Consider the following 14243-nt stretch of genomic DNA (forward strand, 5'->3'; position numbering starts at 1 on the left):
CAGGGTGGAGGGCCTGCAGCCCAACCTCCAGTGGGTGATGAGCATGGCCCCTCTCTGAGCTGGAGCCAAGCCAGTGCCACCCCCCCACCCCGGGGAGCATGGCCTCTCTAGCTGTTACAGCAGCCCTGAGGGGGCTCCTCCTTCTTGGGATCCCCCCGAGGGCCACTGCTCCTGCACCGCCCCCTCTGCCGAGCCCTCCAGACCTCCCGCGGCTGCCCACCTGCCCGCCCCCACCCCAAGGCCCACGGCAAGTCTCTGTTGTCCTGGCCCATCCGTCCCCCCCCCCCAGTGACAGCCTGGAGCCTCAGCCCACGCCCTGGACCCCACAGCAGCAGGGAGCCCATGAGGCAGGGCTGGTCTCCACCCGCCCACACCTCACATCCCACCCTGAGCCCCGGGGTCTTCACCCCAGCTCTGCCAGACTTGCTGGGGGCTGCTCAATGAGGGTAACCAGAGTGCCCGCTGCGCTCTGGATGCTGGTGTAGGTCCTGGGGACCTGGCAGCGCTTGAGACCCGGAAAGCTTGGTCCCAAGCACATCGGGCTTCTCGCCTCTCTGGACCTGAATGTCTCTGGCCGGGCCAAACACGGACTGAGCTGTGACGCCCCAGCAGGCTGTTTCCTGACCACAGACGCCACAGAACTCATGCATGGGCCGTTCCCCCCAGGTGGGCAAGTGGAACGAGACGTCAGACAGGCAGTCAGGGCGGCTGAATGGGTGGGGGCTCGGCCAGGGGAGGAAGGAAGCTGCTGGAGGTCCCCAGCAGGCCCCGGAGGGTGGCAGGGGGCTGAGGTGACATGGTCACCCAGGTCCCATGGCGGCGTGGGGGCTGGGGCACAGTTACCGGCCAGCGCAGGCCCGGGCCCCAACAGTGGGCAGCCAAAGTCATCAGTCTACCTGCGTCCACCTGCGCTCTCCGTGCTAGGAGTGCTCTGGCCAGAAAGCAGCTGCCCAGGTCCCCCGAGACACTCCAGGCTTGGGGGCACCCTGGGCCCACCCTTCCTGGGGAGGCCTTAGGCTGGCACTACACCTGGCCACCTGCTGCCCATGCAGCAAGCGTGGCATTGCCTTCTTGGCTCAAAACACCCACCACCTGCCCGTCTTCCACACCCACGACGGGCTGGCGGGCTCAGGTAGACCGCAGCCACGGCCGAGACCAGGGCCCGTGGCCGGCATATCCCGTTGGAGCCCCAGACTGCCGATGGGCACGCACGGCTTTGCCGGAGCCTCCGGGAGGGTGGTGGAGGGATGGAGGGAGCCCACCGCCCCCTCTGGCTGTGCCCTGTCCCTGTGGGTGCCAGGCTGCGCGGGCGGCACACTCACCCGGGAGATAGTGAGCGGCATGTTGAAGTCCTTGCCCCCCTGGAGACGGAAGCCCCAGGGCCCGGGCCCGGTCAGGGTCACGCTGTATGACATGCTCGTGCTGACCACGGCGGCCTCTGCGGGTGAGACAGGAGGGGAGTGAGGGCCCGCGGCGCCCAGCTCCCGCCTGCAGCGCGCCCCACCCCGACCCAGCCTTGCCTGCTCCGTCCCTCGGTCTGGCGGCTGCGTGGAGCTCCCGAGACGCTCCTAAGAATAGCTGGAAACGAATGCCCTGGACACTGATATCTGCCCTCTGCTGCGCCCATAAATGGGCTGTAACCCTACACTCCGCCGCCCGCCGCCTCCCACCGTGACTCACCAGCTAATATTGCCCCTGGGGAGGGGAGTCCGGCACCCAGCACCCCCCGGGGGCAGGACGGGGGGCCGGCCGCACTGGCGATAACGCTGCCCCCGCCCTGGACAACCCAGATGTGTATGCTCCCCGCCGCGCTCAGTCCCCGCCCCTCCACCCAGGGATGCGGCAGGCTCCCCGGCGGGGGCTCTGACACGGGCATCTGTCCATCCTCGCTGCCTGCGGAGCCCCCCGAGGGTGCGGCATTTTCCCAGGACTGCCTGGGACCAGGCTGCGCCTCCAGCTGCTCTGGACAGAGTCTGCCCGGGAGGCCGGCGCCCGGTCCAGCTGTAAGAGTGACGGCGACGGTAACGGGAGCTCTGGGCTTGGCCCCGGGAGCCCGAGGGGCCACCCCACCTCCCTGCGCCACCCGGGCTCAGGGAGGTGACGTGATGTTTCCAAGGTCACACAGGGAGCGCTCCCAGGCCACCTGGAGCACCTGAGTGCTGCTCGTTCCTTCTGCTCTCGGGCCGGGTAGTGAGAGCCCTGCGGCCGTTGGCGGCTCCCGACGCCCACAGCAGGCACTGAGTGAAGGGTACAGGGGCCTGGCTCAGGGTCGGGAAGCGGGTTGGTGCCTGGCAGGCTCACACCCTCCAGACCCCCCAGGGGCCCGGAGGTTATTCATGGCTCTTCTGTCTCATTTGTGCTCTGGAAAACTTGACAGCAGCATGGAAAGCTCCAGCTGCCAAGGTCGCATGCCAGGTCCCCGTGCCCTTTGCACTGGAATGGCAGGGGGGCAGGGAGGAGGAGAGGAGATGCCATTTGCTCAGCTGCTGGGACGCAGAGCCAGCAGGCATAAGGACGGGGAAGTGCGTGCGGCGTGTCAGCCCGTAACCCAGAGACAGTGTGTTCTGGGCAGGGTGGGTCCCGGGCCCACAGGTCTCTAGCCAGGGAGGCCTTTGGGCCAAGATCCCTCCAGAAGCCCTTCCTCAGAAGAGACCTCAGGCCCTGTGAGGCCTGGAGATAGTTCAAGCCTTCCTGGCTCTAGGCTGGGGAAACTGAGGCTCACTGAAGGGGAAGGTGACTGGACTGGCTGCTCCGCGGCCCTGAGGACCCAGCGCATGGACTGCAGGCCTGGCAGGGGCCCCACACCACAGGGGCACCTGTAATCTGTTGAAGTCCACAAAGATACTGAGTGCAAGGAGCAAAGAGCAACGTGTACCCCTTGCCCACTGTGCCACCTCGCCTGCTGTGTGTCCCATAGCCCGACCTCCTACCCCAGTCACATCTGGCCCAGAAAGCCTGGCGGGGGCCAGCACCCCACACCCCCCCGCCCCAGGCCATCCCCTGCCCCAGCCCCAGCCCCATTCCATCCACCCCCACCTGCAGTTTTACCCCCTTTCCTGGGAGGGGCTGTTCCTGCCAAGCTGGAGAGGACCCAGCAACCAGTCAGACTAGGGTGGGGAAAGGATGGAACCCGAGCTGCCCCCACAGGGGGAGGGGAAGCGGGAGGTGGGGAACGGAGGGGGGCCTGTAGGCTCTGAGTCTTTGGTCAGGGTTAGGAGCCTCTGGGGATGGAGCGGGAAGGATGCTCTTAAAGGAGAAGGCCAGCCTCCCTCCATCTGCCTCCCCTGGGAGGCCAGAAGCCAGCCCAGCCAGAGAGCAGCTGGTCCCCACTGCAGGCACAAACTGCTTCCTGCTAACAGCAGCTCCTGGGGCAGTGGGGACGGCTGGTGGGCAGGGGGGATGGTTCCTGGGCAGTGGGGACGGTTCCTGGGGCAATGGGGATGGCTCCTGGGGCAGTGGGAATGGCTCCTGGGCAGTGGGGATGGCTCCTGGGCAGTGGGGATGGCTCCTGGGGCAGTGGGGACGGCTCCTGGACAGTGGGGACGGCTCCTGGGCAGTGGGGATGGCTGCTGGGGTAGTGGGGACAGCTCCTGGACAGTGGGGATGGCTCCTGGGGCAGTGGGGATGGTTCCTGGGGCAGTGGGGATGGCTCCTGGGCAGTGGGGATGGCTCCTGGGGAGTGGGGATGGCTCCTAGGGCAGTGGAGACGGCCCCTGGGGCAGTGGGGACGGCTGGTGGGGAGTGGGGACATGGGAGCCTGCTGTGTCCCTCCTCCCTCTGCCCCTCGCAGGTTGAGATGGAGGCCTCAGGAGTGAAATCTGTGGGGCGGGGGACAGAGAAAGAGGCGGCCCAGGGAGGCAGAGGCCAGGCCTGGGTCTCTCCCCGTCCGGGCACCACAGATGGAGACCATGCTCGTTGGGGAGAATTTGTCTGCTCTTTATTTCCCTCCGCCGATGGAGCCGTGCCCCCGGGGCGACTTGGACAATGGATTGGAGGCAAAGCGCAGGCGGGAGTGTGCACACTTGTGCGTGGTGTGGGTGCAGAGGCTCTTGTGTAGGGGAGCATGGGCCACGGGGGTGAGTGGAGGGGCAGCTCGGCTGCAGGCTTGTCCCCGTCACTGAAACGCCCAGCCCGGGTGCAAAGGCGGGTCCCACGCCGCCGTTGTCGTCATCACCACCTGGACAATCACAGCACACGGTGTCTGAGGACGGGTGGACAGCTCAGGGCGCAGGAGGGCCGGTGCTCCCACGCTTGGGGCTGAGCCAGGGGAACAGGCTGGGGAGACGAGAGGTGGGTGCAGAGAGAGCACCCGCAGGCAGGGGTCGTGTGGTGCGGGCTGTGGATCCAGCATGGCCTGGGGGACGAGCCACTTGCAATGCCTGCGGGCTCATGGGGTCACCCTGGGTCTGGGGACGGGGGGGGGGGGGGGGGGAGCCAATGGGCCCCCTCCCTGCTGGGGTCCAGGCTGGGGAGCCGCCCCTTGGTTGGCAGACGGCACACGTGTTCAGTCCAAGGAGCACCCCCTCCCCCGCAGCCGTGTCCCCGTAACCCTCCCTGGACAGGGTCACCGAGTGGTGGAGGGTGGCTGCTTGGAGGGGGCAGGCTGTGTCCTGCCATCTCCGACACACCACATGGCCGGATGGCCCAGGTCACCCACAGGACAGGACGTCTCCCAGGCTCTCAGGCTCCTGCAGTCAGTGGGGGGACCCCGGCTCGCCTCTCCCCCACTGCCGCCTCCCCTTTCCCTGCTGCCTTCAGGGCGTCCCACATGCCCCAGCTCCCGCAGGCTTCTCCCCACCTGCTCCCGGCCCCCGCAGGGAGGCCCCGGGCCCCTCAAGGCTGCCCCAGCCATCCCAGGGCCTCCGTGGAGTCCTCCCAGGGTCCCCTGTGCCCAGGCTCGCGGCTGGACGCGAGCTCCACACCTGATCCAGCCGCCCCCTCCCCCAGTTCCCGGCACCTCCAACCTTCTCTCCCTCACCTGTGTCCCCAGCGCCCGCTCCCAGAGTCCCTCTGGCTGCTCCCGGGCACACAGCAACCCTGTGTCCCAGGACACAGCTGGCCTCCCAGGCCCTGCCGCGTTCGCACAGCCTGGACCGCGCACCATGACCCCCCCAGGCAGCCTGGAATCTTTGCTTCACCCCCACCTTCGCTGGGGAGCCCTCGGGGACTGGCCTCTTCTTTCAGCACCCTGTGTGCTGATACCTCGATGGCAGGGCTTATCGCATGTGTTAGGTGACTGCTGTCATGTTGTCCCTCCTGCCCCGTGCCCCGACCCCGCCAGGACTCCCCGCAGGCCAGGCCCGGTGCCTTTCATCACTGCCGCCCGCCCTGTCCCAGCCCAGGGGGCACGCGTCTCTGTCCTCTGCCCAGTGCTGGGTTCAGGCTGGGGACTCGGTCCTCCCTGGGGCTGGAGCTTCAAGGGAGCGGCCAGGCGTCCCCCTCCCCGGGACCCCCAGGGACCAGCCTGGGGACACGTGCGGCAGGACGTGTGTGGGGCCCCTGGGGAGATCCCAGGAGCCGGGGTCCTGGGCGGGTGCCCGCGGAGGGGCGGGTGGGGAGCTGTGCGCTGGGGGTGGCCTCGGGCCTATGCACACGGCATTTGCAGCGTTCCAGAATATGGCCTTCTCTAATCGCCATCGACATTCCGTTCCATAGGCACTTGGGCTGACAGCTGGCCTTCTTTTAATAGCCACAAGTATTCTGGGTGACATCCTAATCTCAGGGCACTCAGAGCAAGCACACACACGGCTGGCGGCACCCGCCCCAGGTATGTGCTGCCTCCAGCCACACACAGAGAGGTACACGCCACCCACGCTGGGTCACTCGCACCTCAGACGTGGTGGGGCACACGCAGTCCTGGCCCCTGGGACACAGGGACGGAAACACAGGGGCACACTCCCTTACACACGTGCTGGACAGCTACCACCACGGGCTCCATGTGTGCAGAGTCAGGGTCACACAATCACACCGACACTCAGGGGCCATCACAGAGCACACCCGGGCCTGCTGGGGGCCTCTTGGACTCACAGAGACGCCCCGTGCCTCCCGCTCACCTCCCGCCCCGTACCCCAAGCAGGCAAGGGAAATCTGGGTGGGGAGGGAGGGACACCCAGAGAGCACTGGCCTGCCCAGGAGAACCGCTCCCTTTCCCGGGCCTCCCCTGGGTGACCAGCCCCCCGTCCCCACCCCTTTACGGATGGGCAGGGGCCAGGCCCAATCACCTTCCCAGGCGTCTCCACCGCCTGTCCCCGGGGCCTGAGAGGGGCCTTGGCCTCCGCGTCCTCCAGGCCCTGAGTGCAGAGGAAGCGCCCGCCCGCTGGCTGGGCAGCCCCCCACACAGCTGCTGCCTCCGTGTCCATCCAGCCCTGGGGAGGGTGGAGAGTCCCTGTGAGGCGCTCCTGCCCCCTCCCGGGCCAAGCCTGCCCACCCTGCACACAGGACCTCCCTGAAGCGAGTGAGGCCCATGACGGCGGAGGCTTGTAGTCAGCACATCCTCACGTACGGTGCGCCCATGTGCACGCGTGTGCGTGTGTCTGTGAGCACGTGTGTGTCTGTGAGTGCATGTGCGTGTCTGTGTGCACGTGTCCCTGGACACACGTGTCTCTGTGTGTACACGTGTGTGCATGTGTGCGTGTGTGTCTGTGCACGTGTGTGAGCACAGGTGCACATGTGTGGGTGGGTGTCTGTGCATGTGTGCACATATGTGTCCCTGAGTGTGTGCCCATGTGCAGGCCTGTGTGCATGTGTGCACATGTGCATGTGTGTCTGTGAGCGCATGTGCACACGTGTGGGTGTGCATGTGTGCACGTGTGCGCTTAGGCTCGTGCCCCATGTGCCTGTGGAGGCGTGTGGGATGGCTCCATGTCTGTGAGGGTCTAGGCCTCTGTTGACAGACAACATGCACCCCTTGCTGCTGTCTGCTGCGTGCACAGGGGAAGGGGTCCCGACAGCTGCCCCCGAGGCCCCTTGAGCCAGGCCCGGGAGGGAAGCAGTGGGGGGAGGTCGCAGGAGGCTCTGGGGGCCGCCCTGGCCCCCCGGTTACGGAGACGGAGGAGCCCCACTGAGGCTGGGTAGGGAGCACGGAGGGCTCCCCTGGGGCCCTGGGCTGGGCAGGCTGGCAGCTCCCAGAGCTCACGAGCACTATGCGGTCAGCACCTCCTCACTTGTGCCCTGGCCCGTCATGCACGGACAGACGACTGTTGTCCCTTTCAGAGAAGGACCCGGAGGCCCAGCACGGGTGAGTGACCTGCGCAAACTCGCGCGGTAAGGAGGCGGTAGGCGGAGGCTTGAAGCCGGTCCCCTGACTTCAGGGCCGGGACGCCTTCCGCTGCATGCTCTGGGGTCCCCACGGCCCCCTGGGGAGGGCATTAATGCTGAGAACAGGGGCCCCGAGCCAGCTCCTGCCTGTCTCTGGGAGGCCCCCCCGAGGGCTCTGGGCCCCCGGGGTCCTGCCGGCACGGAAGGCAGGTGCCATGGTGGGTGGGTGGGTCCTGGCCCCGCTACTGGGTGACCTTGGGCCCACCCCCTGCTGGCAGGGCGGAGGCCGGGGGGTGCGAGGGGCGGCCGTGCCCGGCTCTTCCTGCCAGCGTCCCAGGGTCCTGAGGTTAGAGTCCCAGAGGCAGCCCTGCCCCGGGCCTGAGGCTGGCGGCCGAGGGGAGGAGGCGTGGTGCCAGGCTCCAGAGGCCATCGCAACCTTACCACCTCGCTCTCGGAGCCCAGGGACGCCTGGCGCCTGCGTCCGGAGATCCAGCTGAGGTCCGAGGCCTGGCTGCTCAGGGTGGAGCGATGGGTGGAGCGGTAGCTGGCGTAGGGACCCGTGCGCTGGCCCGACACGCCCAGCAGCACCCCCAGGCAGGGCAGGTGCTGGGCAATGGCCATTCTGCAGGGGCAGGACATCTGGTTAGGGGGATGGACAGGCGGACACCAGGACACGATGGCGGATGGACAGACTGATATGGGGCTAATGGGGTGGACGGGATGGGGAAATGCGGTGGCCCAGACATGGGTCATGAGGACAGACAGACTGGCAGGCTCATAGCTGGGGAGGGACACACAGACCCTGGGGCCACGGGCACGGAGGGAGCGCCTTTGGGTGGCGGGTTGGGCAGGGGCTTGGTGTCGGTGCCCAGGTGGTTGGGCCAAGCCGTCTCCCACAGTGAGGACCAGGGACAGTCCCAGCAGCCTCCGGGGCTGCAGCCGGCCCCAGACGGGCAGCACATTGCTGACACCTCCAGGCAAACGGGAGCATCGACAGGCCTCTGGGGAGAGCGGGCAGGGCTGGGCTCCCGTCAGCCAGCAGAGCCCCCCACCCCAGGCCAGGCAGGGGGCTCCAGGGTACTGCTGCCTCGGGCCTTCGCTCTGTGGGGTACCACTGCCGAGCGGCCATCCTGGCTGGCCTGGATCATCCATCCAGGCAGGACTGGGCCCTCGTGTCACCCCAACCACCCCCCGGGAAACAGGAGCAGCAGAGGGGGGCACATCCGCTCCAGACCCCGCCCCGCATCACGGCTACGTGCTCAACAGGAGACTGGGAGGATGGCCTCGGCCCCCTGCACTCCTTCAGGCCCTCCACACCGGGGCGCACCTGTACTTGGGGTGCGTGATGGCATAAATGATGGGGTTGTGGATGGCGGAGGCCTTGGCAATGACGGCTGGCACGGAGTTCATGTAGGGCGTCAGGACGTGCGCGTACCTAGGACGGAGGTGCTGTGGTCCCCTGCCGGCTGGCCCTCCCCGACCCTCTGCAGCCCCCTGCCCTCTCAGGGGCCTTCTTCCTCTGGGCCAGGCCCTGAGGGGTGTGGCCTGGCCTGGCCCAAAGTCCCTGGCCCACGAGAGGGACTGCTCTGACACGGGGCGAGTGGGGACCTGGGGGGCGTTAAGGCAGGGTCGCCAGAGGACGGTGGGCCAGGCTGCGGGGTCTCCCAGGGCTGTGAACCCTGCCCACCCCCGGGGCCTCAGTGCTGAGACCCCTGCCCTCCCACTCTCTCAGACTGACTCCCCAGGCTCCCAGGGCCCAGGCCCTTCCTGCACAGGCAGGTGTCGCACCCAACCCCCCCCAGGTGGGTAACTCGGCCCGCGTCACAGCCGAAGCTGGCCGGTGTCCATGCCGCTGCAGCCATCGCAGTCTGCACCTTCCGGCCACGCAGGACCCGCGGCGGGAGGCCCGCAGCCCGGGGGAGGAGGGAACAGGGCTCGGGGACATCACGTGCTCCCATGGATGTGGCAGGTGTGGGAGCCCTCGGGGCCTCAGGCCCAATCCAGCGGGGCCCACAGGGAGACGGAAGAGGCGTGAGGCCCACGCGGCAGGGAGGCTGGCTGGGCTCCCGCTTGGGCCCTGCCATCCCCCCCGCACCCCCACCCGCCCCAGCCCCTGCGCACGCTCACCCAGCGAAAGCAGTCAGAGCCACGGTGGAGTAGGGAGCCCAGGAGAGCACAAAGAGTAGGATGACCAGCAGCTCCATCTTGGCCATCTTCCACTCTCTCTGTAGCCGCTGCCGCTGTCGGGGGGACCTGGCCCCGCCCTCGCAGGCCCTGAAGGTCTGGAGAGCCCTGGGGGGAGCCTGAGTCTGACCCGCCCTGTGGCCGTGAGCCGCCCTCCTTCGGGGCTTGCGGGGTGGTGGCCCAGGGAGCCCAGGCACCCCAAGGCTCCCCATCACGGCCCTGCAGCAGCCTCCCCGGGTCCCCCCATGGGCCTCCCCATCAAGCCTAAAGGCCCCGCCCCAGAAGCCCCCCCAATTCTCCAGGCTCCTCCCCCCAAGCGCATGTGCTCCTCTTGCCATGGCCTCGGAGCCCGGAATGTGGGGAGGGTGTCCTGGGAACCTTGGGCAGCGTAGCCCCCCCTTCCCCGCGCCCCGCGGCCGCCCTTACTGGCCTGTCTCCCGGATGGCCCTGAAGATGAACACGTAGCAGTAGACGATGACCAGCAGCGGCAGGAAGAACACGAAGCAGAAGAGCAGCATGGTGTAGGCACGGACCGACGGCGTGAAGCTCATGTAGTCCCAGGAACAGGAGGTCAGCAGCCCCTCGGGGACGTAGGCGCCTGGGGTAGCAGCAGGTGCTCAGCCAGGGGCCGCAGGCTTCCGGCTGCATCTGCCTGGGATCCCTGGACGCTCGTCCCAGCGCCCGCCCTCGGGAGCTCCATGGGAGCCCGGGCGCCTGGAGGAGAGCTTCCCGCCCGCCGCAGCCTGTTTCCCCCAGCTTGGAGCAGAGCCCTCACCAGAGCCCCCAGCATTTGCCCAGGGTTTTGATCCTGCCACTGAAAGGTGGGAGCCTAACTGCTACCTCTCCCCGCTGCGGGAGCCTCACACCCCGACGCCTGCCCCGCTGACGCTGTGGCTCCTATTAGATGCACCTGTGCCTTCCCACCAAAACTGGGGGCGGGAGCCCGGTTGTCCTCTGATTGCTGATGGTGTGAACTCAGTTTCCCCTACTGCAATCATATCCCCTCAGCGTCCACCTGCCTTGAGGCTCAGGTGCTCCCTCGGGCGTGCGGGCCAGCCCGTCTGCCCACTGGCCCCCTGAAAGCCCTTCCCAGCGTATCGTCCTCTCCCGGGGCCCTGCGCACTCACTCCAGCCGAAGAAGGGCGGCAGACTCCAGGCCAGGGCATAGAGCCAGACGCCCAGCAGCACGAGCGCCGCCCGCCTCTTGGACACCACCCCGATGGCGGCCAGGGGGTGCGTGATGACCAGGTAGCGGTCCAGAGCGATGGCCGTCAGGGTGATCATAGAGGTAATGCCGAACAGAGCCCCGCAGAAGGCATAGAACTCGCAGCCTGTGGGCATGCTCCCTGACCTCAGAGGGTGGCAGGAGCTGGGAGCTGCCCCGGGAGGGAGGGCCGGGGATGGCACAAGTTCTCCAGCAGCTCTCCGTGTGTGGCCCAGAAGCCGCGCCTCCCCTCTGGTGGGCCACCTGGTGTCCTGAGGCCTCCCGCGGCGGGGTGTCCCCTGCCACAACCCTCCCCCTCCCTCCAGCCGGGGGGTCCTTGGCCATCTACCTGCCTCCCCAAAGAGCCACCGCTTATGGAGGCTGCTGGCAAAGAAGACGGGCGCCTGGGTGAAGGACATGAAGAAGTCGCTGACGGCGAGGTTGATGATGAACATGTTGGAGGGTGTCCTGAGGCCTCTGGTCCTGTGAGGGCGAGGAGCAGAATCAGGAGGTGTGTGCGCCGGGGAGCTTCCCCAGGTTACACGCGCACGCACACGTGTGTCCCTGCTCCGGCCCTCCGGCCCCCTCTGCAGGACCCACATCCCCTTCTCAGGCACACCCCTCGTTCTTGGAACCCTCCAGGCTAATTCTCGCCGGGGGCTCCCCCTCCTGCGTGCTCAGCATTCCCCGAGCTCCTCACACCTCCTTCCTGCCCAGGTGCCCCTCCGCTCTTCTAGAATCTCTGCACTGTTCGTTCTCAGGGACGGCCCAGGGCGCAGAGGCCGGCGCTTGCACAAACGCCTCCCCCACACCCGCCGTCACCCGCCTTTGCTTCTATCCCTCCCTCTTTCCTAGAAGGGAGCACTGGGGCCCCCGCTTGTCCAGACAACAAATCCTACAAGCGGCATGGCCAGGACTCTAGTCATTTGATGGGCCCCGCAGACGTGGACTTGCACAATCCTACATCGACTCCGTGAAGCGGATCCCGCCGCATCTTGCAGACAGGAAAATGGACCCGCAGAGGATAAGTGACTTGCCCAAAGTCAGTTCGGCTAGTAGGTAGCAGGGTCAGGGGGTCCCTTTGTCACCTGCCTGTCAGCCATTCAGCCCGAGAAGGGGGGCGGCTGGGGAAGGGAGCTGGGGTGGTGGCCGGGGTGCTTGGGGATGCAAGGGCTGCCTGCCGATGCCGAGGGAGGATGCCCATGGGGGCAGGTGGCCTGGAGGTGAGCTGAGAGCAGGGTGCAGGGAGCAGAAGCGTGTGGGCCCTAGGGACCCTCGTCCTACCCAGAGGGTGTGCCTGGAGCCCAGCTGGCATTGCCACTCATGCTGCCCTGGACCACTCCTGGCCCCTTCCCTAAGCTAGAAGACAGAGGCCCGTCCTGAGAGCTCCAAGGGCTTGGCCGTGCCGTCCCCTCTGCGGCTCAGCAGTGTCCTGGCGGAGCTGGCCCCGCACGGCTGGCTGCCCTCGGTGCCCACGCCCGCCCCACCCACCAGGCACCTGCAGAATGTATAGATGACCATCAGGTTGCCCAACATCCCCGTGAGCCCCACCAGCAGGATCACGGTGCCCAGGACGTAGTGGGCGTGGTCTGGGACATCCACCGTTGGGAAGGGGGCCCAGGCCGCAGCCCGGGCCCTGGCTGCCTGCGGAGACACAGACCCCAGCTCGTCACCTCATCCCGCCATCTCCAGACAACTGACGAGGAACCGTTGGGGAGACCGAGGCTCAGCGTGGCACAGCTGCTTGCCCGCCATGCCCGGAGGTGGCTGAGCCCAGGTGGAAATGCAGGGCCCTCCCCAGTGAAGCCCGAGCACACCTGCAGCACGGCTCAGAGGGGACGCTGAGGGCTGCCGGCCACTCGGTCCACCACCCCTGGTGCAGACCCCGGGGCTTCCAGGGTCAGCTGCGGAGGCTGCACAGACACACGGACACATGTCAGACAAGCAAGGCCACGGCCGGGGTGAGACTATGGCTCCCTGGGGGGGGTGGGGAGCCATGCCCGGGCGCTTCCCCTACCCCCGTACGGCCCTGCCCCAGGCCCTCCAAGTGGTTAGGAGCGGTGCTCCCGGCCCTGTGGACCCCGGGGGGGGCGCCCTCCTACGGAGCCGACCCCCAGCCTCAAGGAAGGGCTTGGACCCCCATGACGGGGTAGTGCTAACCTGGACACCTGGCAGGAGGCACAGGACAAGAATTCCCCTTATAATAGGACGCTTAGGGGCGCCCGGGGGGCTCAGCGGTTTAGTGCTGCTTTCGGGCCCAGGGCGTGACCCCCGGGTCCCGGGATCGAGTCCCGTGTCGGGCTCCCTGCAGGGAGCCTGCTGCTCCCTCTGCCTCTCTCTCTCTGTGTCTCATAAACACATAAATAAATAAATAAATAAATAAATAAATAAATAAATAAATAAAATCTTTTAAAAAGAAAAGGAAGCTTAGGGGACCCTTTGCTGGCAGAGGCGCGGCTCTTGATCTTGGGCAGGGTGAAGGTCTGAGTCCCACGTTGGGTGCAGAGAGTACGTAAATAAAAACATAAACTTGGCCCCTTGGGTGGCTCGGTGGGTTAAGCATCCAGTGCTTGGTGTTGGCTCAGGTCATGATCTCGGGGTCATGAGGTCAAGCCTCGCGTTGGGCTTTATGCTCTGCAGGGGTTCTTAGGGTTCTCTCTCCCTCTTCCCCTACCCCCCATATATAAATAGATCTTAAATAAATAAATAGACGTAAAAAAGAAAAAAGAAAGCCTGGGTCCCCCAGGGTCCTGCAGGGAGGTCATGACCCTGTGAGGCCATGACCCTGTGAGGCCAACACAAGCAGCTTTAAGGAACCCTCAGGCTGGCTCCTTTCCTAGGAAGGAGGGCAATTGGGTCCCTGCCTTGCTCCCCGCAGCTACAGAGCCTTCCCCCCCCTCCAGGATGCAGGCCGGCATCCCAGGGCCTCGGGGGCCCCCTCAGCCTCCCCAGTTAACAGGGGGTTGGCGGGCTGTGACCCTGGGGCCCCGGCCAGACCATGGAGGCGGAACAAGGCACCCAACAGGGGACCCAGAGGCCCCTCCTCTCTGGAAGGCCCCTTGGGGTTTCAACCACCTTCAGAAAAGACCTGGTGCAGGTATGGGCTGTTCCTCCAGTCCTTTAGGGCCGGCTTTTCTGTTCCTCGGATGCTTTCCGTGGGGAAGGACATTGCCCGCACGCCCTCTCTTGGCCTCTTTGTGTAGGACAGGCTCCACAGGTCCCGTCACAGGCCCAAGGACCCCGCAGGGGCTCGGGCCTTTCCTGCCCCCCCCCATCAGAGCCCCTGTGTGTCCCCAGCGGGGAGGCCGGGCTGGGGAGGCTCTGGGCACGCCCACCTGGCCCGGGCTTACCGTGGGACCCGTGGGCAGTGCCTGGTCCAGGCCGACGGTGCTGCGCGGGGAGCCGTGCCACCTGCCAGGCGACGCTGCGGTGGCCACGCAGCCGGGCTCCTGGGCACTGGGCCCCAAAGGGGGGTTCATCCTGGGGGTGGTCCCTTCTGGAGCCCAGGAGAAGCCAAGGGCCCGGGAGCTCAGGGCATCAGCTGTGCCCACCCGCCCGCCGCCTGCCCTCTGCCGTGTGCAGCCGGCCCGGAGCTCTC

At 66.9% G+C, this 14243-nt stretch overlaps 2 protein-coding genes and 1 long non-coding RNA gene across 13 annotated transcripts in view; 1 reads left to right on the plus strand and 2 right to left on the minus strand.

Moving 5' to 3' along the window:
* Positions 1-14139, minus strand: part of LDB3 (LIM domain binding 3) — a 66862-nt gene extending 52723 nt beyond the window's left edge. For 5 of the 6 annotated variants that reach the window (XM_041747259.1, XM_041747261.1, XM_041747260.1 and 2 more), the window contains exons 1-2: positions 1521-1578; positions 1323-1438 (exon numbers count right to left, since the gene is read on the minus strand). In XM_041747259.1, coding sequence (XP_041603193.1) covers positions 1323-1415 — 93 coding nt within the window. In that variant the 5' untranslated portion in view covers positions 1416-1438; positions 1521-1578. Of the gene's footprint in view, positions 1-1322; positions 1439-1520; positions 1579-6221; positions 6366-7698; positions 7880-8584; positions 8693-9384; positions 9550-9867; positions 10040-10568; positions 10773-10994; positions 11129-12098; positions 12290-13995 lie in introns of those variants that run through there. The other variant, XM_041747264.1, reaches the window with a different exon arrangement.
* LOC121486406 (splicing factor 3A subunit 2-like) lies at positions 2154-6189 on the minus strand. Of its 2 annotated transcripts, none has more exons than XM_041747266.1 (2): positions 4979-6189; positions 2154-4275 (listed from the first exon to the last, which is right to left on the minus strand). In XM_041747266.1, exon 2 carries the CDS (start codon positions 4063-4065, stop codon positions 3103-3105), a length of 963 nt encoding a protein of 320 aa, XP_041603200.1. In that variant the 5' UTR covers positions 4066-4275; positions 4979-6189; the 3' UTR covers positions 2154-3102. The 2 variants fall into 2 exon arrangements, with proteins under 2 accessions (XP_041603200.1, XP_041603199.1); XM_041747265.1 differs by having other exon boundaries at positions 2154-4177; positions 4979-5345.
* Positions 6430-12104, plus strand: LOC121486407. Of its 5 annotated transcripts, XR_005986625.1 has the most exons (4): positions 6463-6503; positions 7213-7237; positions 8460-11156; positions 11501-12104. It is a non-coding gene; the product is annotated as an uncharacterized LOC121486407 (long non-coding RNA). The 5 variants fall into 5 exon arrangements; XR_005986621.1 differs by having other exon boundaries at positions 6430-6503; positions 7213-11156; XR_005986623.1 differs by lacking the exon at positions 6463-6503 and having other exon boundaries at positions 6701-7755.
* Positions 14140-14243: the final 104 nt, after the last annotated feature.

This window comes from Vulpes lagopus, chromosome 3 (assembly GCF_018345385.1).
Source record: "Vulpes lagopus strain Blue_001 chromosome 3, ASM1834538v1, whole genome shotgun sequence".
NCBI lineage: Eukaryota > Metazoa > Chordata > Mammalia > Carnivora > Canidae > Vulpes > Vulpes lagopus.